The sequence below is a fragment of the Diceros bicornis genome, chromosome 3 (genome assembly GCF_020826845.1).
Source record: "Diceros bicornis minor isolate mBicDic1 chromosome 3, mDicBic1.mat.cur, whole genome shotgun sequence".
Taxonomy (NCBI): domain Eukaryota; kingdom Metazoa; phylum Chordata; class Mammalia; order Perissodactyla; family Rhinocerotidae; genus Diceros; species Diceros bicornis.
The window spans coordinates 71,268,611-71,295,661 of record NC_080742.1 but is presented as its reverse complement, the minus strand read 5'-3'; the positions used below and the strand labels follow the sequence as shown (position 1 = coordinate 71,295,661).

General features: G+C 37.8%; 1 protein-coding gene across 1 annotated transcript in view; it reads right to left on the bottom strand.

Annotated features, from left to right (window-relative positions):
- Positions 1–27,051, bottom strand: part of CPED1 (cadherin like and PC-esterase domain containing 1) — a 266,766-nt gene that overhangs the window by 222,252 nt on the left and 17,463 nt on the right. Inside the window, exon 3 of the mRNA XM_058529011.1 lies at positions 18,273–18,456. Coding sequence (XP_058384994.1) covers positions 18,273–18,456 — 184 coding nt within the window. The remainder of the gene's footprint in view (positions 1–18,272; positions 18,457–27,051) is intronic.

Here is a 27,051-nt window from a genome sequence, read left to right as displayed (position 1 = left end):
TTTAGCGTCCTACACAGGGCTCTTGTTTAATAACCACGTGTTGAATAAAACTTGAGTGTTTACCGTCAATTATAAAATATCCTGATGTCTGGCTGTAATGTCCTCTTCATAATCCCTGTTATGAGGTTGGTATTTTAAATTGGAATCTTTTATTACTTAAGTACTTGATGTGAGTTCTTGATAGACACTCCTTATACCAAATTCCACAGAATGGCACAGGTTTTAGTGTGTAATTAGCAATGTGACACTTCATTTAACCAAATATCATTCCTTCTTCTTTTATTAAAAGTTATTTTGCATGACTTCTTTAAAATGCAATGAATAAAATTTAGTCATATCTGGTTTAACACTGTATAATGATGTACTGGGCACTCTGAGCAATCTGAAAGGCAGGAGGCAGTCATTGATTTAAAATTTATTCTAAGATTAATTCCACATTAATTTAGCACAGATGAAAATTAAGGCTTAAGAAAATATAATTCACTAACATGAGGAAAAGAATCGACTCTCTCAATGGCTTATTACTTAATGCCACAAGTATTTTAGGATTATATAGCTCCTATTTATAAAGCATTATTTTCAATGATCTTTGGAGATTTATTTAACCAATCATATTTCTGTGAGATATTTATGGGACAAGTCTTATCTTCCATTTTCAAATCAAGCCATAGATAACCCAATGAGCTTGTTCAAGGTCATTCCAAAAAGCAGATGTGAGGCGTAAAACTCAGACCTCCCAGTGCTAATAATACTGATATTTGGAGGATGTGATAAGGATTAAATGAGTTACTATCTACAAAGTGCTTAGGACAGTGCCTAGTACTTGATAAGCTTTATATAAGTATTTGTTTAATGAATAAATGGGTGGGTGGTGGGTATATACAGGCAGATAAATTCCAGATCTAGGTGATAAGCTTTCAAGAAACAAAATGTGACATCTTCCATGTGTCTTGCAGACTACTATTTAGGGCTTCTGAATAGAGTGATACAAGTGTAATTTAGAAAACAGAGGAAATAATCTTCTCTCCCAACTCTACGCCATCCCTCATATTTCTTCCGTAGGTCTTCCTACCATAGGAGGAGGATATGTTAACTCAACAGACACTCCTTGGTGGTTTCAATCTAAGGAAAAGAAAGGACCTCATCAGAAGTAGGTCTCGGTTAAAATGCGTGCACATTATCTAGCACTGGGCTCAACAGTTTTCTCTCATTGGCACAAGTGCATTTGCTAGAATGGGTGGCATCTTAAGCCTTGAAACTAATGATGAAGGAATGTACATTTTCATGGGTGAGTAGCAACAAGCCCCAAGTGACCTGACCAGCTAGGCCAAGCTTGTGGGACCCTAAAGTGGGTGCTTTAGGTAAGGAGAGACCTGGTTAATGGGTAAACAAGGCTATTGCCTAAGACAAGTTTCATCCACTTCACAATTTACTTAAAATTGGCCCTGCTTGCAGAAGTCAAGGGGATATCAGAAGTGTCTCCTGAGGATAATAATTCTGTTATCCATGAGATGAAGAATATTTAGGTCAATGTGAAATCAAGCCAAGTACTATTAAAATGTACCCTACTTTTATGTATTGTTCCTACGCCTCTCAGAAGGATATTTTATCCCTCATATTTTAACAGAATTCTGCAAAAATCAGCTTCCTATAATCTCATAACATTAATTTTCTACCTCTCCAGAGATGCTTGGAACATAATTTGCTGTTTTTTCCTCTAATTATTTACTACTTAAAATTTGTGTAGCAGTCTCATTTCCCTTATTTTGATTGTCCTTATTTAAAATCATTGTATCTATTTCATTGATACTATTAATTTTAAGATTTATATATATATATTTTATTATGTTTTTGATGCTTTAACTTCTGTTAAATTGATTCCCAAGAATAATATTGCTGGCTTAAAAAGTATAAGTATTTTAAATTTTATGGATTTTCCAGACTGCTTTCCAAAAAAAGGCTATAATATGTCACATTTCCACAAGCAAGGTATTAGAGCTTCCCTTCCCAGAATTCCCACCAGCCATAGGTGATATCACTAATTTTGGGTTTTGCCAGTCCTGTAACTATAAAGTGATATGCTATACTTTAAATTGTCTTTCCATAACTTTTTTGTGAACTTCATGATCTTTTCTTCTTTGTTTTGTCCTTTGGATTTGCTTTCTCTAAACTGCTTATTCTTATCCTTTGTATAAAAAAGATTTACAAATAAAAAATTAAGTTTAAAAAACAGCATTTAGTATAGTAAAAATACTTTAATTGTGGGGCCAGCCCAGTGGTATGGTGCTTAAGTTCACACGTTCTGCTTTGGGGTTTGCAGGTTCAGACACGAGGCACGGACCCAGGCACCATGCATCAAGCCATGCTGTGGCAGAATCCCACATACAAAAACAAAAAATAGAGGAAGATGGGCACAGATGTTAGCTCAGGACTAATTCTCCTCAGCAAAAAGAGGAAGATTGGCAGCGGATGTTAGCTCAGGGCCAATCTTCCTCGTCAAAAAAAAAAAAAAAACTTTGATATGCAAGTAAAATTTCCTTTTTTATTAAAAAATTAAAATTATGTGACATTTTTAACCTCATCAGATTAAAAAACGTGATAACATCTAATACTGAAGATGCACGGAGAACTAGCACTGCTGATGAAAGTGAAAATAGGAACCATCCTTTTGTAGAGGAATGCGGCAGGGAGAATCACGGTTTTACTGTTTTCACCCGTTGACACAAGAATTCAGCCTTATACTCAAATCTCCAAAATGTAATATAAATGAATGTTGTCGCAAAGTTGTATTTTAAAGTAACAAGTTGAAAAACTTCTAAATGTCTATCAAGAAGAACTTAGTTAAAAGACTATGGTATACTCATACAATAAAATAATAAAAAGAATGAATGTATTTTTCATACACTTTCAAGAAACTAGCATGATATTGTGGTTAAAGGCTTAGGTTTGGAGAGAGACAGTCCTTGGGTCAAACCTCAGTTCCATCATCTATGAGATGTACTGCTCAGTTCCTCGTCTGTGAAAGAGAAACACATACCTCATGGACCAGGAGTGAGAATCCAATAAGTTAATGTGCATAGCACAGTGCATTTAGTTAATGATCAAAAAAGGCTAACTTAAAACTATTGATATTAAAATTTTTAAAAACTATATTGATACAGCAAGAATTTTATTATCATAGTATCAAAATATTAAAATTTTATCTGTTATAACATGTGGGATCAACTATTGTATAAAGAGGCAAGAGGCAAAAGGGCAGGAGGTAAATGTGTGTGCATATGTTTGTGTGTGCATGCGTGTGTTATGCTTAGAGAGATGCCTGGAAACATGCATAACATTGTTAACTGTGTTATCTCTGGGTGGTGGAATCTGGAGTCATTTTCACTTTCAACTTTGTATTTGCAAATATTTGATTTAATATTCTACCATAAACATATAATATCTTTATAAATAAGAAAACTATTTTCTAAAAATGCAGTTAGACTATGCTTCCAAGAAAAGAAATATTATTCTCTGAGAAAAAGACAGACATTGAGTCTTTTCACACATTGTGTACCTTTCAAAAATACGAATTAACTGTTATATAGAAATATAAATATATAGAAAATTAACCTGGATCTTGACCATTTTAAAATTCAAAATATGTCTGACATAATATTGATTAAAATACTCAATGTGACAAAGTAATAGGATTTCTTTCCATAAGACAAGAAAAAAATCTGTCTCAGCATGCTATAGTCATGCTGCATACAGTTATGAGTTAAAGATTTCAGGCACCACACAAAATAAAGTCTTGCTGATAAAACTTCATATGCTATTTCTCCAAAAATGGACAAGTAATGAATAGGAACCCTTGAGCAAACAAACCAATGGGAGTGCAAACACTCATTATTCCTGATACATTAGCTATCTGGATGAGCCTTCAGATTACCATGGAACGTGCCTGCCACTCTGGCATTCCCAGCATTCCTAGTATGATGCAATGACCAACGCCCAGCAGAAATTCCATCTATTCTGTACTACAGCTGTGAACTTGGATTTCCATGCTATACTTCCATAGAACAACAGGTGAAGTTCTCATTCTTGTTTTTTTGTTTTTTTTTGTTTTTTGCTGGGAAAGAATTGCCTTGAGCTAACATCTGTTTGCCAATCTTCCTCCTTTTTTTTTTCCCTTCCCCAAGGCCCCAGTGCCTGGTTGTATATCCTAGTTGTAAGTCCTTCTAGTTCTTCTATGTGAGCCGCTGTCACAGCATGGCAACTGACAGATGGGGCGGTGTGGTTCTGCGACCAGGAAACGAACCCAGGCTGCCAAAGCGCTGAAAGTGCCAAACTTTAACCACTAGACCATCTGGGCTGGCTCTAAAAGTTCTCATTCTTAAAACAATCTCACTTACGAAAATGACAGAATTTTGATATTGGTGAGGTTTGATGAGATGGGAAATTTCTTGCACGTCTAATGGGAAATGCTTTAACCTTTTCAGGTAGAATTTTGACAACATGAATGAAGAGCTTCAAAAAGGATTCTCACTCTTCATTCTAGTAATTTTAATCTCAGAAATCTGTACTAAAGAAGGAATTAGAAAAGTAGACAAAGATTTACATACAAAAATTTTGTGAGTACATTATTTACAACAGCAAAACACTGGAAATATCATAAACATCTAACAATGTGAGGAAGACTAAGGAAATTAAACTAAGTAAACATTAAATACAGCCATATAATATAATTTTATGTAGCCAATGAAATAAAGTTTACAAAGTTTTTATGGCATGTGATTCTGGTATAATAGTACACTAAAAAAGCAAGCTAGAAAATTGTATAAAATTATAAAAAACTTGTCAAGAAATATTAAATTAACTGTCTTTGTTGATGGTCTTATAGGCAATCTCCATTCTTTATTGTTCTTTGTATGTATTTTCCAATTGGAATAGATATTAAAGATCATCTAATCCAAAAATCTTCATCTTCTGTAAAATGAAAGAAGTCTAAAGAAATTAAGTAACTTAGTCATGGTTTCACATAGACAATGCAACCCAAGCCAATATTCCTCTCTTCCACAGTACCATCCTGCTTTTCTTTGGGAGCATATAATTATCATTTGGGATAAATTATGTATTCGCATTTTTACCTTGATCCCACTATCTTCCAAGGAAGCCCAACATGTCCAAGGAAAGTTTAAATTCAGCTGCTTACTGCTATCATTTTTAAATGCGATCATTGGCCTTGACTGTAAAGAACTAAGCTAACATGTACAAGGCTTTGCATGTCGACTCATAATTAATGGATTTTACATCTATGTAAATTTAAGAGTGAGGCTTCTCACCAATGTAGAAGGTTGATTCAGGGTCCTGGTGAGGCAAATGAGGAATGGTTTGGCCACTAGCTGCTTAAATAGCAAATAGGAAGAACTTCTTTGTGCTTCTGGAAGAAACACTGAAAACTCATAACAAAGAAGTACCTAGCACAGTTGTCCTCAACAAGTGGTTCAGAACCAACACATTACCATTATCTGGGAACTTATTTATTTTTTTTTCCTGAGGAAGATTCACCCTGAGCTAACATCTGTACCAACTTTCCTCTATCTTATATGTTGGTCACTGCCACAGCATGGTCGCTGACAGTGGTGTAGGTATGCGGCCGGGAACTGAACCCGGGCTGCCAAAGTTGAGTGAACAGAACTTAACCACTAGGCAGTGGGGCTGGCCCCTGGGAACTTATTTCTTAATCTGCCTCCCCATTCTTACTGAATCAGATCTACTGAGAGTAGGGCCCAGCAATCTGTGATTTAACAAGCCTTCCAGATATTCTGATGCATAGTAAGTCTGAGAATCATAGTCCTAGCAAATCAGTGGGTACGATGGTGGAGCTTTGCCAAAACTGTGTTCTTTAAGCAAATATTCAAACAAGGATTCCCTTTACTTTCTGATAAATACAAAATATAGAGCCAGCTATTAGAGAAGCTGGGCCCCCTGAGAGTCATCTCTGCCCTCTACACCCCTTAATCACTCGTTTGGTCACTCTGATAAGGAGGTGGAATGCTAAACAGATTTTTTAAATTCCAAGAGTTCCCTGCTCTAAATAGACCATTTTGTTGCACAGATGATGAAATTCACATATGACTTTCATATTTTTCCTTAGAGAAAGAGCTGACACGAGTTATTATTATTAAAAAGTTATTATTAACTTTTGGTGGAATTCTTCCTTCTTTGAAAACAGAGTCATCACTGGCTTGTCCAAGCCTTCACTAGGGGCAGTGGGTACGTGAGTTCTGTTCTTTGGTTGCTTTTGCTCAGACACAGCCTGGAGCACGTTTCATTCTGCTCTACCGTACAGCTATTTCCTATTACACTCACGATTTTTTCCCTAAACTTCAAAGAAGCAAATGGTGCTTGAAGATCTGAAGAAAAGACTCAGGTCTTTTATCAGTATATTTGTAGGTTTATTTTTTCAATTGCTTATTCATTTAATTGTGTATCTACTATGTATATGCAAGGCAGTGCCCTATGCAGACTAGAGAATAAATGGATAAAAAAACTCTCCCTGCTTTACGAGAAGTTTATAATATAGAGAGGGAGATGAGATGAGCAAACAAAAATGAAAGCAAACAAAAAGTAAAAAATATAACAAGCATACTCTAGGCATCAAAGATGTATGGATAATGTGTAATTAAGTCTCAGATAACTTGTTTACCATTTCTGGCTTGAGGTGAATTTATTGGTGGATTTATATATTAATTTGGATTTTAAGAAATAGCAGAAAGGAGGGAATTCTAGGAGACAAAAACCTCAATAACAGTGCAAAGTAGAAAGCTTTGAAACGTGATCAGGCAAAGGTGAGTAGGCCAACTGAAGTAGTTCTCCATCCTGCCCACACATTAATATCACCTGGGAAGTTTTTGAAAACAGAATGATGCCCAGGTCCAATTCCCTTCCCAAAAATTCTGATATAATTTTCTGAAGTAGGGTCTGGACACTGGCTTTTCTAATTTTTAAGTTCCCCGGGTAATTTGAGTGTGAGACAGACCTCAGAACCATGCTACCGCAGGGATGTGGAGGTGTCTGACACCACGGCATTGGGAGCTTTGAATGCCTGGCTAAGAAATATGCATTCTGTTCAGGAGAAAATGAGAAATCATGGAAGACTTCTGCACAGGAAGTGATGTGAGCAGAGCTGTGCTTGTGCAATATCAAACTGGCAGTTGTGGTGGGGGTCATGCTGCAGAAGGAAGAGGCCAGCAGCTGGGAGAGTATTTTATAGGTACAGTGACAGCACAAGAGAGACACAGTAACAGTAAGGAACGTGGAGCCATGGCAGAGAGGAGGCACACTTTACAGGGTTTGGTGCCTGATGTGTGTTGCAGCTGAAGGAGAGAGAGGACCTGATGATGAGCTTTAGAGCCTGAGAGGCAGAGGGAATGTGGTACTAGTAAGAGGAACATGGTGGGCAAGAACCACAGATATCGCTGCGGTGGGAGATGAGCAGCTCAGTTCTATACATGTTGAGGCAATGGGACACACAAATCAAAATATCTATCAGGTACCAGAAAATCTGGACTCTCAAAATTCTGCCTATAGGAGACAGATTAGGATTAGACATTATTTAGAGGTTATATCCCCAGACGAGATTTGTTTTTAATTGATATATAATTGACATATACCATTATATTAGTTTCTGGTGTACAACACAATGATTCAATATTTGTATATATTGCAAAATGATCACCAGAATAAGTCTAGTCAACATCCATCATCATACATAGTTACAATTCTTTTTCTTGTGATGAGAAATGTTATGATCTACTCTCTCGGCAACCTTCAAATATACAGTCAAGTATTATTAACTATAGTCACCATGCTGTACATTACATTCCTAGAACTTATTTATAACTGGAATTTTGTACCTTTTGATGACCTTCACCCATTTCACCCACCCGCTACCCCCATCCCTGCCTCTGGCAACCACCAATCTGTTCCCCAAAGGAGATTATTGAATCTGCGGTAGAAAAATTTCTTGACGGAGTATCAAGACAGGGGAACAAAGGATGACTGGGGATAAATGTCTTGGAGAATGTCCACATTTGGAGGAAGAATATAAAGAAAGAGAGGTCAGAAAGGTGGGAGATGCAGAGAAGGCAGTAATAAAGAAGTTAAGATAGAAAAGAGTTTGTAAGAAAATTCTGGACCCTATAGCACCCATTCAGTGCCAGGACAGGTATGTATTCCACACTGGTTCAACATTTCACAAAGTTTGGGAAACACTGCCAGAGTAAGATCAGGGAAATTGAGAAATTACCTCAGTGAATTCACATTAAAGCTTAATCTGTAGTTTTTAAAGACTCTTATATAACTTTCGAGGAACAGTGATATTCCACTCATGCTCAGATCTGCTCTTCTCCCAAAAATAATGCAGCCATTCATATAGGGACTGGACTTCGTAACAAGAAGGAGTTTCTTGGTAAATTTTAAAAGGACAATTATAGTGGGGAGTGGTGAAAGTGAGATCATTAAGGGTTAACGGAGAGAGATTGCTAAGGAAAAAATATCTACTTTCCTTAAGCCTTTGTTTCCCAAACTGTACTTTGGACATCCATGAAGAGATGCTGGTAGGAGGAAGCAAATTTGGCTAAATAGAGGATGAAAAATCATAGAGGGAATCCAGAGGGAAATATTAATTGACTTAGGGAAAGTCAAGTCTTAAAAGGAATTGATTCCGGAGGTTTCAACAATATTTATAATATGGAGACTGGAAAGTAAAAATGGTACAAAAATTAAGAGGTGGCCTTGAAAATAAGTTAAATGCTCCCAAACTCCTCCCAAATTGAGGAAAATGTCTAAAATAAAGATTTATCAGCTAAATCTGATAAAACACTAGCATAGTAAACACACTGTATCTGGAATCCCCAAACTACCTTTTAGTGAATCTACATACTCTGTCGCTTGAAAGGTCCCATATGAGTTTGTTTTTCTTTCCTGGAGTCTTTCCTTAATCTAAATATATCACGAAAATTACTTATTTTTACAAATTAAACCTGCCACTCAAAGCACAGTTTAGTCTGCGGCAAAACCAAACAAAAATATCTAATTTCTTAAAAATAAAAAACAAAATTGTCTTTTCAATTCTAAAGAAATATGAAAAGAACAATGACCTGAAATAAATCACCCATAAAAATGTCAATGCTGCATCCTTTTAAAAAATAAAAGTAGCAGAAAGTGCCTTTAAAAAAACAGTTCAGAGAAAGTATCTTCAAAGCTATATTAAACATTTCCCAGCTTTGGAAAATTCAAATACCCAATCTGGTTTCTATGAAACTTAAAAAGATCAAACAATTGGAAAGAAGCTAGGCTTGAAGGAGAAATGCTAGGGATTTCAGTAAACATCTGGTTACTATTTTCAATTGTAAGAACTAACCCACTTAAGGAAGCAGTTTACTTTCTTTGGAGTAAAAACGAGACTGATTTTTTGGACTCTTTGCACAGTGGAGGGTAAAGAAAACATCAGAATGGGGAGCTCACTTGAAGCTCAACTTTTATAAATAAGAACGCTTTTTTCAGAAACTAAATTGAACTCAAATCCTGGTAGTATAAACAACTCAACTGAGTTGAAGTTAAATAAACATTCCTTAAGCTCTGGTGTGCCAATTAAAGAACAAATGCTGTTTGGTTGTAAATACATCAGTAATTCTATAAGCAATGAAGAAAATAACAATAAACCTGAACACACAATTACTGTGTGTCATAATACAATAAAATAGAATGGTGCAGCCTTATAAGTTTCATTGATTCAATTTCTTTTTCTTTTTCCAGTTTGATTAACTAAAGGCACAGAAGTCCTCCTGATACCGTCCAAACCTATTACTTGCATAATAAAAAACGTATGTCAAATGTGTTCTAGGCAAAATACTGACAAGGCAAAACACACTGTGCCTTTTAAACGTGACCTTTACTCTTTTCTCTTCCTGCTAAATAGTCGCACAGCATATGAAACTCAGGAAAGCGGCAGGGGTGCTGGTGTGGGGCTGGAGGGGAAAGAGGAATGAGAAGACGAGTTCATTAGGTTCTCAAGTTTTAAATGACCAGGAGAAGCATCTGCTATAAACATGCACTATTAACCAAAAAGGACCACCTCCAGTTCTGCCTCCAGATCCATGTTTCTCCACTCCTTCTTGGTTTCCCATTCCTCTCTTCTGCCCATAGGACATGAGACTAAAAGCAAAGACCAGAGAAAAGGAATTCCTAGAATGATAGAGTTTTAAAATCCTGTCTTGCTTTCTCTCATTCTGTTTGTATAAATGTTCTGGTACAGATTGGAAAAGCCTTTGGTGTTATTGTACTCATTCTCCTGAGTAGTAAAGTAACCCGCACAGTGGCATCCCTGACTGGCTTCTGTTTCAACAAAACTTCCTACTTTTTGAGATGGACTGTTCCATTGCTGGATAACTCTCATTGATAAAATGTTCATCCTTCAATTTGTCCTAGTTATGCCTTCTAGAGCTACTACAAATAAATCTTGTACTCAAGCATCCCATTGAACAGTGGGAATACAAAAATATTGGTCCAACTACTTGCAGGGCCGCCCAGAAACATTCTTTTCAATTGGAACAATGTATTTTCTCATTCCTGCTGCAGTTCTGGTTTCTGCTGTAACTGTAGAAATATGCCCTCTCTGAGCACACATAAATAATTCTGACCCAATGATAAAATATACTCTGTGTCAGAGTCTCTTGGGCTACATATTATTTAGACTCTACCCTGGGAGCAAACTAAAAACTTTTGGACAACATTTATTCTCTCTTAGGCCACTATTCCATTCTATGAATTAAACAATGATTTGCTAAGTAGTATCTGGATGATATGAAAGAGAATAATTTGATGGTGCCTCTATCTTTTGCCTTAGAGACATGTATGTTATAAAAATCCTGGGTCATATGATATATTTTTCCAAAGCAAAGGATTGGAAGAGCATAAAAATGAGTATTTTACGCTATGCTAAGAAAAGAACTAGAGAGCTTAATGTAGAGGACACAAACAGGACCTAAATGACGTGATGGGGTTTTTGACCCTTAATGCTTTGTATGTTCACGAGCAGCAACACTCATATGCTTACTTTTCCTCGCCCTTTACTGGAGAGCATTTTTAGGTAACACTACGTGTTCCATTGTTTTATGGAATATTAAACCTTCAGTGAATCAATTATCACCTCTAAGCAGATAATCCACAAACCTACATCTCTTGTCCTGGCCTCTCCCCTCGCTCCAGTTTCTGCTAAATACATCCAGATGAAAAGCTCATGGCACCTGAGACTGAAAATGTTTAGGACTAAACTCATCCGCACTCCCCCAAAACCAACAGGCTGGGTAACACTGGTAAATGTGACAGGAAGTCTTGAAAGCAAAAAAGAAAAATTCTGAAAAATGGACACAAGCATTAAAAACCTCAACAGTATGGGATCCTTTGATGTATAGAGTATTAGCCCTATATCTTAGTATTAGCCCTATACACTACCATATTTGTGGCTGTGTTATTTTTATTATAAAAGCAGATTTGAGCATGAGTAGAATATTAGTGTTCCTAGGACGTTATATAGAAATAAAAGGTTTATCAATTAAGTTTTAATGTGACTTCTCTGAAGTAGTTCACTATTTAAGGGACCCAAATATTGGTGTACTATTTTATCTACATTTATTTACATATTCAATAAATATTTATTGTGTGTCCCTATGTGGAGGACATGGTTTTAAGTGATAAGCAGAACGACATGGTTCTGACCTCAAGGAGCTTACAGATTTTTTAAAAGTAAAGTTTTTCTTTCCTAATTGAATGACCCAGGAGAGTGTGTGTTGGAATTTCAGGAGGGTTTACAACATGGACCTTCCCAAAAGAACACGTAAGTTGGGAGCAAGTGATATGAAAAGTTCATTTAACCCAAAACACCCAGCAGCAGTACCCTTATGCTACTTCATATAGAACCCATCTTAAACATAGCTCTTCACAAAGGCATCTTTGCAATCTCCTCCCTGTAACTAGTTCTTGACAGCAGTAACAATATTATCTCATTTTTGGAGTGCCTACCATGTGCCATTCTCAGAACTATCTCAAAACAATCAATTTGAGGAAAAGACAACTAAGGTTTTGATAAGTTAAGTAACTTGGTAATATAACCATTGAAAGGTAAAACCCGGGGGGCCAGCCCAGTGGCGTAGTGGTTAAGTTTGGGGCACTCCACTGCAGCGGTTCAGGTTCACGAGTTCAGGTCCCGGGTGCGGACCTATGCCACTTGTCATGCTGTGGCAGCGACCCACATACAAAATAGAGGAAGATTGGAACAGACATTAGCTCAGGGTGAAACTTCCTCAAGCGAAAAGAGGAAGACTGGCAACAGATGTTAGCTCAGGGTCAATCTTCCTCACTAAAAAATAAAAAAAAGTAATAGCAGGGACTCCAACTCAGGCTCCATCTTACTCCAAAGCTTATTCTTTTTGATTACCACCGTCTACTACCTCTCCAAAAAAGCAATTATTGTGGTTAACCTCTTCTTACTTATGGGTAATTTAAATCTCAACTTCCTTATGACTCCTTTTTGAATACAAATAAACTAAAGAAAAATTTGAAATACGTTTTCCATTACAAAAGTGAAGATTGGTGTGTAGTAGATGTTTCTTTTCCATACAAACTTTGGAAATAGCTTTTGGCAAGTAGCCATTATAAATAAACCTTCAAAATTAGGCTAAATTTCAAATGATACATGGATGTGTCAGACATTTTTAAGAGTGCAAGTAAATTTAAATAAAAATATAGAAGGAAAGAAATCTTAAATTATAAACAGGGAAGGAAATAGGCTTTTTCTTTTTTAATGTATTTTCCACAACATTAAGTAGTGATCTATATCTCTTGCTCTATTAACTATATCTACTATATCCAGAACACAGTAGGGTAAATTACAGTGTTCTTATTAAGGAGGAAAAAGCTGTGAAGCAACATTGTTTAAAGTACAATTCTCCAGAACACGATATATCAAGTTTAATATCAGTAGAAATATCTATAAATACTATTTATTCCAGTACTAACTCTAGTCCTTCCTAGAAATGCCTTTACTATACCATATTGTAATGTTATTCTCTCAGCTCCTATTGGAAAGTTACTATATGAACCAAAATATGACGTCTACTTCATTTGCAATACAGATGTTGCTCTGGCCCTTGACCCATTACATAACTTTGTGTTGTCTACTTACTTTGAGAAAGTTGTTTTAAATATACTACTTGGGCATATGAGAGGTTAGAGGAAGGAACTGTAGTGGTCCCTTCTTCCTCAGAGTAAAACTTCTATTCTTTTCCTTGTTGCTCTGGGTACTCGGAGGCTCAAGCCAAAATCAAGCTTAAATTATGGTAACTAAGAGGAATATCCAGTTTAAGCCATAATTTTATATTCCCATTTTAGTAATTTTGTTATTATATGTTCTACTGTAAACCATCAAATCCTTTTTGAATGAGGTTTGGTACAAGTTAAAAAACTAAACTATCTCAGTCTTAGAGTATAATCATCAGCTTGGTATGAGATGAAGTGACATAGAATTAGTCTCTATACATGGGTCAGCAAACATTTTCTGTAGAGTCCAATAATAAATATTTTAGGCTTTAAGAGCCGTACAGACTCTGTTGCAACTACTCAACTCTACTGTTGTAAAACAAAAGCAGCAAAAGACAGTACGAAAACAAATGTATGGCTGTGTTCCAATAAAACTTTGTTTACAAAAACAGGCATTGGGCCGGATTTGGCCAGTGGGCCATAATTTGCTGACCCCTGGCAAGAAAATTGGTATGGTCTTTCACTTTTTGTATTTCTTCAAAAAACATTCCATGTAAAACTCCCAAGTTACAAAAACAAGAGCAATCTGAAACCATAAAATTGACTCCAATTCCGTAGCTTTGCTAGCAGGTTGGCATTTGTTTTTCACATGGACTATATAATACATTTAATTTAAAAATGTAAGGTTGACAGAAGTGGACAGAAAATTGCTAAACATGCACTACCCTTCAAGCATTCATAAATAATTCTGATCCAATGATAAAATCTAATGAGTCAGAGTCTTTTGGACCACATACTACTTGGATGTTACCACGAAAATGAGTTAAAAACTTTTGGAAAACTTCTGCTCTCTTTTAGGCCACTATACTCTTCCATACTAAAGCACTGATTTACTAAATAGTACCTACATGCGAGGAAAGGGAATAATTGGTTGGTGCTTTTATCTTCTCCTTTAGAGAATTATATGTTCTTACAAATGCAGCGACATAAGATATATTTTTCCAGAGCAAGGGACTGAAAATCCATAAAAGTATATGTTTTACATTCTGCTAAGTTTTATAGGCCTGAATCTGTGAAGACAATTGTCCTCGATGGTCCTACTATTCTCAAAATCAGCTTAAAGATGAAATCCTTGTAAATACCTATACAGTTAAGTCTTAAATAGTGCAACAGCATTATAGCAAGCAGACTTTTGCATTGTTTTATTCCCAAAACTAACTCTAAATATTGCTATTCCTCGCATCAATAATCTATCTCTTAGGATGGTGTTCCCCAAACTGGGCTACACACCGGAATTACCTGTGCCCATTTTTAACATATAAATTTCTGGGCCCCACTCCCAGACTACTGAATGAGAAAAATATTGGCTGCGCTTTACTTTGTCTCCTCCCAGAATTCTGATGGGGAGGACAAAGTGATTAAATTCTCACCACATACTATTGTGAAGTAAATATCATTATTGCCTTTAACAGATGAGAGAACTAGGGCTCAGAGAACTTAACTTGCTCAAGATCACATATCCACAGCCCTCTAGTCTTTCCTAGTAGAGCCACTAACTTCTGTTATATCACCAGAATGGAATTAACCAGAGGAAAAACATAATGCCCATATTCTAATTTAGGACCACAGACTGCTTTACTTTTCCTTTCAATAAATGTTTACTAAATAAGTACTAGGAAAACTAAATACAATATAAAGCCCAATGTTACTCTACAAGAACAGATTATACTTACTAGTGGAATGTTGCCTGCCTGGCCCAGGACCCTTTTATTTTTTTCTAATTTTTATCCATTTCTGGCCTCAATAGGTTAAAAAAAAAAAGTCTCCCCAAACTGGAAAGAGGCCACCTGTGCTTCAAAGGATGGCACAAAAGAGGTCAACAGATGTGACCGGGGCCAAGTCAGGAGAGGAGCAGGAAAGCAGGTGGATGGCACAGGTAGAACAGAAAAAATGCATTCTACATTTCTTTTCCTATGACCAAGAATGTATTTTATAAATGTGTCAAATTTGCACCTGGGCATTTAGTGACACTTGTGGGAGTATTTATTTTGTTTTTAATGTAATATTTTCTAATTTCAGGTTAGTAAACTGCAATGGTAAAGTGAAAGATAGGTGGAGTAGGTCTCCAGATTGTTCTGAATTGCTTCTACTTCTCCCAAGCTGCTCAACCTGGGGAGATTAAGTTTAAATGTGCCAATATAGCTTCATACTTTCTGCTGTTGTACATATAGTCAAACAAGCGCACGGTGAACTTGTGAAACTAAGGCAAAACAAATTCTACAAGAATCGAATCGCTAGAAAATATTTTCTGTAGTGAGTGCCTCAATTCAAACATAATTTGTAGATTAAATTTGTAGCCATAAAAAATAAGCTGCAATATGAAAGTGGTGTTTTTTTAGGTTAGATAATCAAGGGAATGTTAGATTCCAGTCACAGAACTTTTTCATTTCAGGTATTGGATGCACATTGCTCTCATAGTGAAAACTACAAAATCAAATGAAAAACCAGAAATCAATTTTCCATACTCATGAAATTGTGAAATTGCTACCCTTTCTTCAAGCCTATCCAGGAATAATATCTTATTATACAGAGTAGAAGAATACCAAGAAAGAGGTAGGAAGCGGATGTTTTAAAAGGTGTGGGACTGTGGGAAAAGGGAGCCAGATCAGCACTTACACTGACAAATTCTGGTGACACCATCTAGTTATCTTGTGCCACTGGGCCTAGCAACTGCTTTGGCTGCCAGATTCTATTGCCTTCAGGCTGTCTTTTACTTCTTTGATATTTGGAAGCTGCAAAGTAATCCTCCTCTTTCTTGTAAAACTGACCCAAGGACATCAAGGGAGAGAGGAGACATTCCCTGTGTTTTGCAACTGGAGAAAACAGAAGTTGAAATGCACAGATGATCCATGCTGCGGCTGTACACAGTCAGTAGCAGCACCAAGGAGGCAGAGGAATATAGGAATTTCAGACCATAGTGTTGTGTTATCAGGGCCGATGCTTTGCAGGACTCTAGGAGCACAGCTCACGTGGCACACACGCGGTGGTTACACAGTCGACCGCCCGGCTCAGTGATAGGCTACAATATTTTATGGGATGAGAGGGAGACTAAACCTTTCATAGCTTTCTTTAACACTGATAGCTATTCTGATAAACGGTTTTCTGACACTCATTTATGGATGTTCCAGAACTTTAGATTGGTCCTTTTGTTTCTTACTTGAGGAAGATTAGGTCTAAGCTGACATCTGTGCCACCAATCTTCCTCTACTTTATATGTGGGCTGCCGCCGCAGCGTGGCTGACAAGTGGTGTATGTCTGTGCCCGGGGTCTGAACCCGCTAACCTGGGCCGCCCAAGTGGAATGCATGGAACTTAACCACTACGCCATGGGGCTGACCCCAGATTGGTCCTTTCTAGCAGAACCAACCCCAATGAGGTTTGCAAAGTCTGTCTTCAGCCCTCCTCAATATTCTGGAGCTTTCACTTTCCCTTTCGTTTTTCTCATTTGCTTTCAGAAGCCCAGCACTCTAGATTTCCATGCTACCCCTAGGGGGCAGGGACCAGCAAATGGATTCCTGGACGTGCCCTGCCTGGCCCATACTCTGCACATTTTAAAGACCTTTCTTTTCATCAAAGTGGATGTTTTGGGCTCTATTCCCTGGGAACTTTGCTAGCTAAGTTATAAGTTAATTAGTTGTTAGTTGTAAGCTACTAACTTTACTGCCAACATCGTAAAAAGTGAACATGGTAAAGGGTGATCACGGCTAAATGTCCCTCGAAAGCTCATTCATTCAGCAGCATTAACTAGCACTTTAAAGAGCAAGGGAGGCATTGCTAAATGAAGAAGCGCTATGAGGATGACAAGACTGTCGAAATATTTAAATGAAAAATGAAAATTATTGTGACACCACGATCTGACTATCCTCTCCCAAAGGAAACCACTGAGATCAGCCTTTGATTCCAGTTGCTTTGCCTCTCCTCCCTTTTGCTAAATAGGGAAATAGACATATTGTGCAATCAGAAAGAGAAAAATCTAATTGGCTCATGCTCAATGAGTGTTTCACATCCTTGTAGCTCTAATAATGATAGAGTAGTGCAGGACAAGGGGCCAAAAGAGAGACTGGGGCAGCAAGGAGGGGAAGAAGAAGCACACAGAAGTAAGAGCTGGAACACAGGGGTTCGAATCCTGCTCTTCCCTCACCCCGGGCTTAAGATATAGGGTGAGTTGCTCCCCTTCGAGAAGCCTCAGCATCCTCTTCTGGAATATGGTGGGGGGAGGGGAATTAATATTTCTTAAGCTTAGGGTACTCAGGGGGCTTCAGTGAGCATTAAATGAGGTCGTGAAGACCGAATACATCACATCCGTCCCTCAGTTAGTTGCTCAAGAAATGTTAGCTGTTACGTTATTGTCCTTTTTGACCCTATCATCTACTCAACTTTCTTTCCAAATAACTTGTTTAAAAACTTGCCTCTTATTTTTCCCTTCAAATGATAGAAATAAAAGTACTTGACTAGTAATGGCACGTGTGATAAATATCTATACTTCTTTCACATTGAGAGCCAATCTGTGAATCACATTTAAGCTGGCTCCTCGAAACAATTTCCAGCACATTCTACTTGTAGTCAGATGAAGTGGCAATTTTCTTAAAATACGGAGCCATTTGGTGCTGGGCAGAACATGTATTCAGGCTCATAAACATAAACATTTTTATGCAGCATTTAAACATGAACTATGCAACTCCAAAATGCTACAAAAATATAAACAAAATCACTTCAGGAATAAAGATATATAGCTAAAGAAAAATTGTGAGGAAGTGGAAAAGGAGCCAAGTTTTCTACAATGCAAGAACATTGATGATGGGTAAAAATTTGTTTCTGTGAATTTTTTTAGAGGCAGGTAGTAGCACATTCTAGAAATTGTTTAACATTATATGTCAAGGAACTTTAGTAATTACTTCTTATTCTGACCTTTTTCTAGCAGCCCCAGCCCAACACCAGCATCAAGTCTTTCTTCAGCGATGACAACCGTGTAGCGATGCTGAGTGAGAATGTGCTGGAGGAGCCGAAGCTCCGCTTTGCTGTAGGAAGGAGGCCTGTAGAGTATGGCTCTTCTGCCATGGCTGCCAAAGTGTGTCTCAATTGATTCTTCGATCTGAAAAAAGAAAGAAGGCATAAAAATTCAAGAGGAAAAAAGTAGCGCATTTCCCCTGAAGGACATCATTCATGCAAATCAAGGGCCATTCAGAAAAGTAGTCTTTCAGTTTCCCACCAGAAACGAAAGATAGATTCTCTGAAAGGCTGACAAGAACAAAGATGACCTCACACGCAAGAACTGAAGGTGAACTGAATTTTTCTTACTGTTACAGAAAGATGAAAATTTTAGGCCATTAAAATATAGAGCTCCTGAGGAATACCGCTGCGTAGAAATGTAGAGCTCTACTCTGGCTGAAAATATAAATTAATAGCACTGCCTCTCATCTGCATTGTGCTTTTATAAAGTAGTTCCAGCTGCATTATCTTTTAATAGTTCCTTTAGGTAAACACGGTAGAGGAAACAGACTCGGAGAGGATGGCTTTTGTGCTGGAAGGACACGTTCGGGAAGGGTAGAGTTCAGAGGCAATCTCAGAGCTCTCTGGAGATACACAACGCTGCTGCTCCTCTCAAGTGGGACACAGCAAAATCTGAACGCATCTCAGTAAGGCAGGATGGCTCTTCATGTGAGAAGAGAACAAGCAAAGTATCAGAATTTTACGTTCTTCCTTCAATAGTTTATTGCTCCTCCAAATAAATATTTCTCTTTCTCACAATGATGTTTGAAATTCCATTAACAAAGGAGAATTTCTGAATTGACAAGTAGGAAGAAGCCTGACGTTTAAATTCATTACCAGGTTTAATGGCAGATACTGGGTGTTTTCCTCAAAACTTGAGATTAAATCTTGATAAAGTAAAGATATTTTTTATCGCTGGAAAGGGCGATGAGATTGGATAGGGGTTAGGGCAACAAATGGGAAAGGCCAAAGAAGGGAAGACAAAAGAGTTGGAGGAGGAAGATGAGGCGAAAGAGGTAAAAAACAAAATCGGGAATCCAAATTACTTTTAGTGGCAGTTCTGAATCAGACTGTCCATTTCATGGATCTAAAACACAATAAGTACCATGTCTTTTCACTACTTAAATTTCTTCATTATTTCCCATTATTGATAGAATCAATTCCCATCTTTGTCAAGGAATACAAGACCATTCATACTTAGACCCTATCTTCCTTCTCTGGTGATATTACACTCTTAATCATTTCCATTCTTGGTCCTACCCTGCTCCTTCATACATATACCACTGTACCTTCCACCTATAATTCCTTCCTCTCTTTCCACTCATTCATCTAGCAAACTCCAAATCAAACATTACTCCTTTGGAAAGTTTTAAGTGAAATACATCCTTCCATTAGCACTTATGAGAGGAAATGTGCACCTGTCCCTGATGTGAGCTCCCTAACAGGCAGCCTGCATTGTCCGTGTGTCTCCAGCACACACAGCACATGCTTAATAAATGGAGGTATCTAGTGAATTAACGAGCCGTAGTGCTCTATCAAGATCTTTGAAGGCGTGTGTGGAAAGAAAGAAGCATAGATTTGGATTGTAAACCCTCTGAGGGCAGGAACCAATCCTATTTTTCATTGCATATAAATTATCTCTGTCTGAAAACGAATAGACAAAGCATAGTGTAGCGCAGGAAGACACAGACTCTGGAGCCAGACTGCTGGGTTTGAATTCCCTGGCTCCACCAGCTCTACGTGTGTGAGCTTAGACAATATCTTCCTCCTAAGGGTGCTGTGGGGATTAAAGAGTTAATATTTGTAAAGTGCTTAGAGCCGTGCCGGCATATACGATGTACCGTATATATGATTTTAAAATAATAATATATCATAAAGAGCAAAAAGTCAGGAAAACCATTTCTGAGTTAGAGCTCTGCCTGCACTTGCTAACACAGATGCTTATATGTGTGTGAGGAATATAATGGAAAGGAATAGAACACTAGTTAATCACACCTTCTGTGCATGGTATGTTGGGAAAACATGATTAGATATTTTCCATCGTTAAAAGATATTGCATTTCATTGATAATGAAACTATTTAAACTCAAGAATTTAACTGCAAATTGGGACCTGATTCCCTAGCAAATGTTGTAATTGCTTGTCATGATAACTTATAAGAGGGAATATTTGAACCCAAATACAGGTTGAGCCTGTGGACAAGGAGTAGGAGAGAACCAGTAGCCCATAGGAGGCCAAAATAAACGAACATGCGTCTAGGTGAAAGGGGAGGACAGATGCTTCCAAATATATCAGTGTCACTCAAGCAAAACACACAGTGTCCAGAATTCCTGTCTCACATTATTTTCTTTCGTAATCACAGGATGTTCCTCTCTATTACAACTGGCTCAAGCAGGGCAGTGATTTCACATGAAGAGAGTGTATTTTCAAACTTTAAGTTATTATTATTTTGAAAGATACCATCTCTCCTTGCCCCTCAACTAGGATCAGTTTAAACAAGAGCAAGGTAGCTCTTACTAGTATATCTTATATGGAGCATATTCCAAATACAGCATAATTACTGGTCATATTTTGTAATAACCTTGACAACATAGACAAATTTTAACTCATGTCTCAGACTACAGAGAATAAATAGGGAATGAGCTTGTCAGTGAAATTATGTTGTATTATCCTGTAATACAAACTGCTCCTGTCCTTGTAATATTTATAACACACTGTATCAGCAGAATGGCTCAATACCAAGGGGCGACAACAGTTTTAGCTGGTCCAACAACAGGTGCACACACTGCGTATGTGAAATAAAAACTATCCAAACAATTATGTCAACCGCACCAGCAATTGCGGGATTATCGAATGCCAACAGCAGCACTTTTGGAAATGAGAGCTCCTGATTACTCCTACAATTTCAAAGATATATTTTTAGTGGAAGAATACATTTGACCTGGCCACTGCTACAGTAACTAAACGAGACTTGCAGGCCTGTTGAGAAGAAGTTAGAAAAGAATGAGTGTCACAGGATGTTAATACTCTGAACCCCCGAATCATTTCCCTCTCTCCCTTCTTCTTGAGAGAGCTGCATAATACTTCCTCAGAAATCACTTTGCTAGACTGCATGAAAGTTGTTTTAAAACTGAACACTTATTGTTTTTACTGGAAGGACTTCAAAATCTGAAACCTTTATACCGCCTTAGATAAAGCAAAGGATAAGAGTGTTGTGATAAACTCTGTGGAGTATTAGACGCAGCAATGAAGAGTGAGAACAGAGGAGGACTGGGAATCAAAAATCTGGATTTGAATTCTGGGTCTACCATTTGTTTGCTTCATCCACTGGGGCAAGTTATTTAATCTCTCCTCATCAGTGTTTTCTCACATATCTAGTAACAAATCCTACCTCCTGAGGTTGTACTGGGAGTTACACAAATTTTCTATATGAAAGTGTCCAACACAGTACCCCACCAATAAAAAATGTTAAATATATATGAATAAAACTGAATAATAAGCAATATTATGTTGTAACTCTATTTTTATATTAGGAATTCTATAAGCTTTTCAATTAATATTGTTTGGGCTCTGTCATCGAAAACACTTCTACAATAAACTACATGCTTTCATATACCCTGATATATGTTTTTCTCTGTAGGACTCATCACCTTTAAACACAAAAATATAATTTACTTATTTATTGTGTTTATTGTCTGTCTCTCCACACCATAAAGGAAGGTAAATGAAAGCATATATTTTTGTCTATTTTGTTCACATTTGTTTCTCCAACCTAAGAATAGTAGTTGGCCCATAGTGTACACACAATAATACTTTGAATGAATGAATGCAAATATCTTTTTCTTCAATATGTAAAAGTCTTTGTTATAAATACTACTATGAGAGATTGGGAATAGAAAGTGGTGAAAATTTGTATCAAGAAATTTATTTCAGTAGAATTTTTAATAGTATCAAAAATAACAAAAATAGAGTTAAATATTTGGGCAAAAATAATGAATTTATAGTAAAAAAAAGTAAAGAGCTATATTACAAAAGAACTATATTTCTCAGTTACACTATTAAAAACTCTTCACCAAGACTTACCACAAAAGCAAGAAATACAGCTCTTTAAAATATAGTAGAAAAATAAAACTTGTTTTTTCCCACATGACAGAAAGATTTTTTTCTGGATTTATTAAGGTAGCCGTGTACTTATGACATCTTTTGATGCTCAAATACAAATCATACAGTTAACCTCGGATGAGTGTCATATATAACTAAAAGTCAAATTGCCTTGCTGGTCTAGATTTTTGGCATTTTAGAAATATTGTAGAGTCTATCATAGTGAATTATGTTTTAATTTTTCCACTGTAAGAATAAAATAGAGAGATTTTTTCCATTGGTGAAAGGTACACATTTCAGAGAATTCAAGAAATGAAATGGATGGAGTTTTCTAGGATTCATATCCTACACATTTCTACTTAAAAATTATTTAAAATTGCAAGACACTTTAGAGACCACAGGTTCCCTTGGTACACAAGCAGAGCCCCACGAGAATGTTCCCTACTTAAATGAACCTTTAGTGAACCTGCCTTCGTCTCACGGCTGACTCAACTGAATCTCCAGCCTGTCATGGAATGATCACACATTTCTCGGAACTGCTCCATGACACTGAACACCTTCTGATTGCACTCCCAAACTGTACCCTGTGGCTATCCCAATACTCAACATCCAATGAAAGGCAAGTTTGCTCATCTGTGGCTCTAAGTTCTAAACAAATAATAGAGGAAACAAAAACAATAAAGTCTCAATATAAAAAATGTATCCCCAATATAGCTTTAATGAAATGGCACCCACTTAAATAGCCATGGCCAAAACCCATCATCACCTGTTCCTCATTCTAATTTTCCCCTTGGCACTCTTCACAATTTATAGCCATATATTACTTGTGTAATACCTGCTGCTCCTACAAGTCTGTATGTTTCATGAAGGCCTAGATTTGTCTCCTTTGGTCATTGTTGTACATACAGCTTACTGACAGGTTCTAAATAAGAGGTAATAGGTGAATGAATAGGCAAACGAATGAATGCATAAATGCAAAGTATGAGTTCATTATTTGTAAACACATGCATGCCCTTTAATTATTTTACTCACTATCAGGTAAAAAAATCCACTACAAAGTCCCAGTGGAGACAGCTGCACCTCAAGCCATAAACTATCCATGATCTCTTCACTCCTGATGACCCTCTCCTTCATTCACTGCAACCACCCACTCCAATGGCCACATCTTGGACTTCATTGTCCCCAAAACAGCCCCACCTCTCAAATTATAAAATGAGATATGTATTCATTCCATTCTCTGATCACATTCATATATTTCCAGCTCTTCTCATTTTTTCCCAATACATCAGTTCTTCAAACACAAGTCTTTCCCACTCATGCCAACTTGCTACTAGTCTCCTTTTCACCTTCTTTCTCTGTAGCTCAGATTCCATGGTCCAACACTCCAATCACTCTCTACCCAATATACTAAATTCCCTAGTTCCACTGCTTGCATCACATTCACATGGCAAAGCCTCAAGCAAGGAAGAGCTGGGGAAACAGCAGTAAACAAGACAGACAAGTCTGTGCCCTCACAGAGCTGACAGCCCATCAAGGAAAGCAGACACGAACAACTAGTCATAATAAATTACGATGTGCCAGGTAAATTGGGAGGAAGAGGATGCTGGGGAAACGCTGAGCTGAGGCACCTGAAGAAGATCGCAGCAGCACGCCTGTCCTGCACCTGGGCTGGGGTTGCTGAGAGCTGCTGAAGACAAGTGCCCAGTTGGACAGCTACTGGTTTGCAAAGCCAACGCAGTCTTCAGGCTCCCCAGACCATTCTGCTATGCTTCCCTGGACAATTCTTTCTCACATTCTCCATAGTGACAAACTTTTCTACTCTCCAGCTGCCTCCTTATTTCTACAGATAACTGCCTCCCATTTGCAGAGGAAATCAGCACTAGTAGAAGGAAACACACTGAGTTACACAGCCTCTGTTTGGTAAACCCATAGCCTATCGGCATAGAAGAAAACTGTCCTCCTCTTGTCTGTGGCTAATCCCTCTGCTTATTTTCCAGATCCACACTCCCCCTCCCCGCAAGCAGCAAATCTCCTCCCTATATCCACCCTCAAATCCCTGAGAAGTTCATCCATCTTTTGCTTCTTCTCCTGGATCCTTAATATCCCATCCCCCTTCTCTCCCACTGGCTCTTTCTCAACATTCATCCATTCACTCATTTATCTACTTAATATTTGTGAACACTTTCTGTGTGACAGGCACGGTTCTTAGGCTCTGAGGGAGGCAACAGTGAAGAACCCTGACAAAGTTCTAGCCCTCACTGAGGGCTTACGTTTTAGTGGGAGGAGCAATAAACAGTTACTGAAATCATGCAGTGTAAGTCGCTGCAGAAGTAAGAGCTCTGGTCAGGGTAAATTGTTAAAGAATGCCCCAGGAGCTCTTTGAGATGGCGTGGTGCTGTTGCTTGCATCTGTTATGAATGTTGTGTTTGAAAGAAAATGAGAGAAGAAAGATAATTCTTAGAGGGAGAGAAAAGACGGGAAGAGAAATTAAAACAGGAAGTCCTTGAAGGTCAGCACCATAGTTACTTTTTATTGTGAGTGGTAAATACTGTCAGGTAGGCAACAAGAAATAACCAGCAATGAGGATAAAAATGGAGGTAACGCAACATTACTTGTTATCTGGTTAATTAGCATGTAGGAAACCAAAACCTAGTGAGTAGTAGAGAATTTAGAAGTTGGCAACTTTATGCTGGTCTTTCTACCCAGGTCCAACTCTGATGAACTTGGAAAGCTTTTACTAAAAGCCATAGCAGGAAGGAGGCAGATGAGGAAAACTGGAATTACTACAGATAAAGGGAGGGTGTTCTCTTGTTTTAGTTTGTTTTCTGGATGGATGGGTACTCTGATAGAATTCCAGAAGGCCAGATTGTTACTACCTAAATCACAAGATTTCCTAAGAACTATATGCCATCATTTCCACAATGCAGAAAAGAAGTTTTTTTAAAAAATGGAAGCACTCAGTGACTTGGATGATCAAGCCGTAAGAGAGAGACCTAAGATCCATGCTAAGAAGGCATCTAATCACACCTGGAGAAAAAGGGAAGGGAGAGCACTGTGAGGGTAGGAGCAGTAAGTATTGCACTATGAAGCCTGGTTTAATGCAAAAAGAGCAAGGAGAAGCAGCAACAGCACAGTCCAATCACAGTGTACGTAACAGAGAGAGAGGTAAGCTACAGAGGATGGAAACGTTCCAGAAGTGGGAAGAAAATTCCCAAGGAAAGGATTTGCTGTGAAGATATTTAGTAAATAGATAAGTAGTCTTAAGCCTGTCATATTAGAAGAAGAAAGGTGGGCACAAAAGAGGAAAACAGAAGAGAACAGCATGACGGACCCTGACCTGGCCATGGTAAGCTGGAAAATATTTAATGATCAATAATGTCAAGTTGCCTTAGTCCACTGCGAACATCTGCAATACTGAGACTTAAGGGATATATTATGATTTTTGCTTATGGAAAAGACTTCCCACATCTAGAAAATAGTAAGCATATAATCTGAAGGTAAACCTTGAGAATTCCCAGGTCATCTCTATGCCCATTTTGCACACTCACAACCAACCTGGAACCACACTGTGCCTTTCTAAAAGGGGTGCACAGTATAGAGCTTGTACAACTAGAGGAGAGAGAAGAGAAGAGACTAGAGAAGAGCAAGTTGCAAGACAAAAAAAAAAAAAGGCAGACTGAACAGCTTCTGAGCTCATCACACTCCAGTGAATGCACAGCCCTGCTGGGCATAGCTTCAACTGTGTGCTGCTCATTCCTTCCCCAGGCTCACCCTCATATGTAGCAGGGATTTTGGAGACAGGGAGAAATTAAAAACAAAACCAAGAACACAAGATTGCTATTTCTCCTCAAGTCCATATCTAGTCTCCTGCTGTGACTTCTTGTCTTCCCATGCTTTGCAGTAGTGGTTGGCTGCCTATCTCCACTCCCACTGAAATGCTCACCCATTTCAACCAAGGTGGAGAAACTTCTCTTCCCTTCTCTGCCTCTCCCAAATTTTTCTTTTTCTCTTTTCTAGCTGTTTTGAAAATCATTTTAAGCATCTTTCTCAGCCTCCTCTGGAGGCTTCTTCTCCAACTAATCCAAGACTCGTTTCCTTGAGGTGCCACCCACGATGCACAGCTGTGGGTCATCAGTGTACTATTTGCTGTAACTTTACAGACATAACAAAAACACAGCTGAGATTACAAAAACACAGACATAGCTGGGAGATGGTGGTCATGATAGCTTCCTTCAAGATATCTTTAAGAATAAGCTAAAGCTTTAAATGTGATCGGGAGAGAACGTAGATTACTCTTTCTTTTGGCACATTTGATTTTACTTCCTATTTTGGAGCAAATAAAAACCACACCAAGTGTTCCTCTTTTGTCTCTTCTTCTCTCTGCTTTCTGCTTTCTCTACTCTTCCCTATTCTGGGTCCACTCCTTCTCAGACGCTCAACATGGAGCTTCAGAGGAGGAAGAAGTTATTTTCTTTCCATCCTCAAGCTCTGATCACATTTGCTGGTTTTAGAGTAAATGTTCTCCAGGCCCCTGAGTCTTATCTCAGTGTCAGCAGTAAAGGACATCTGTGATGAATAAAATATAAAATTGACAATCC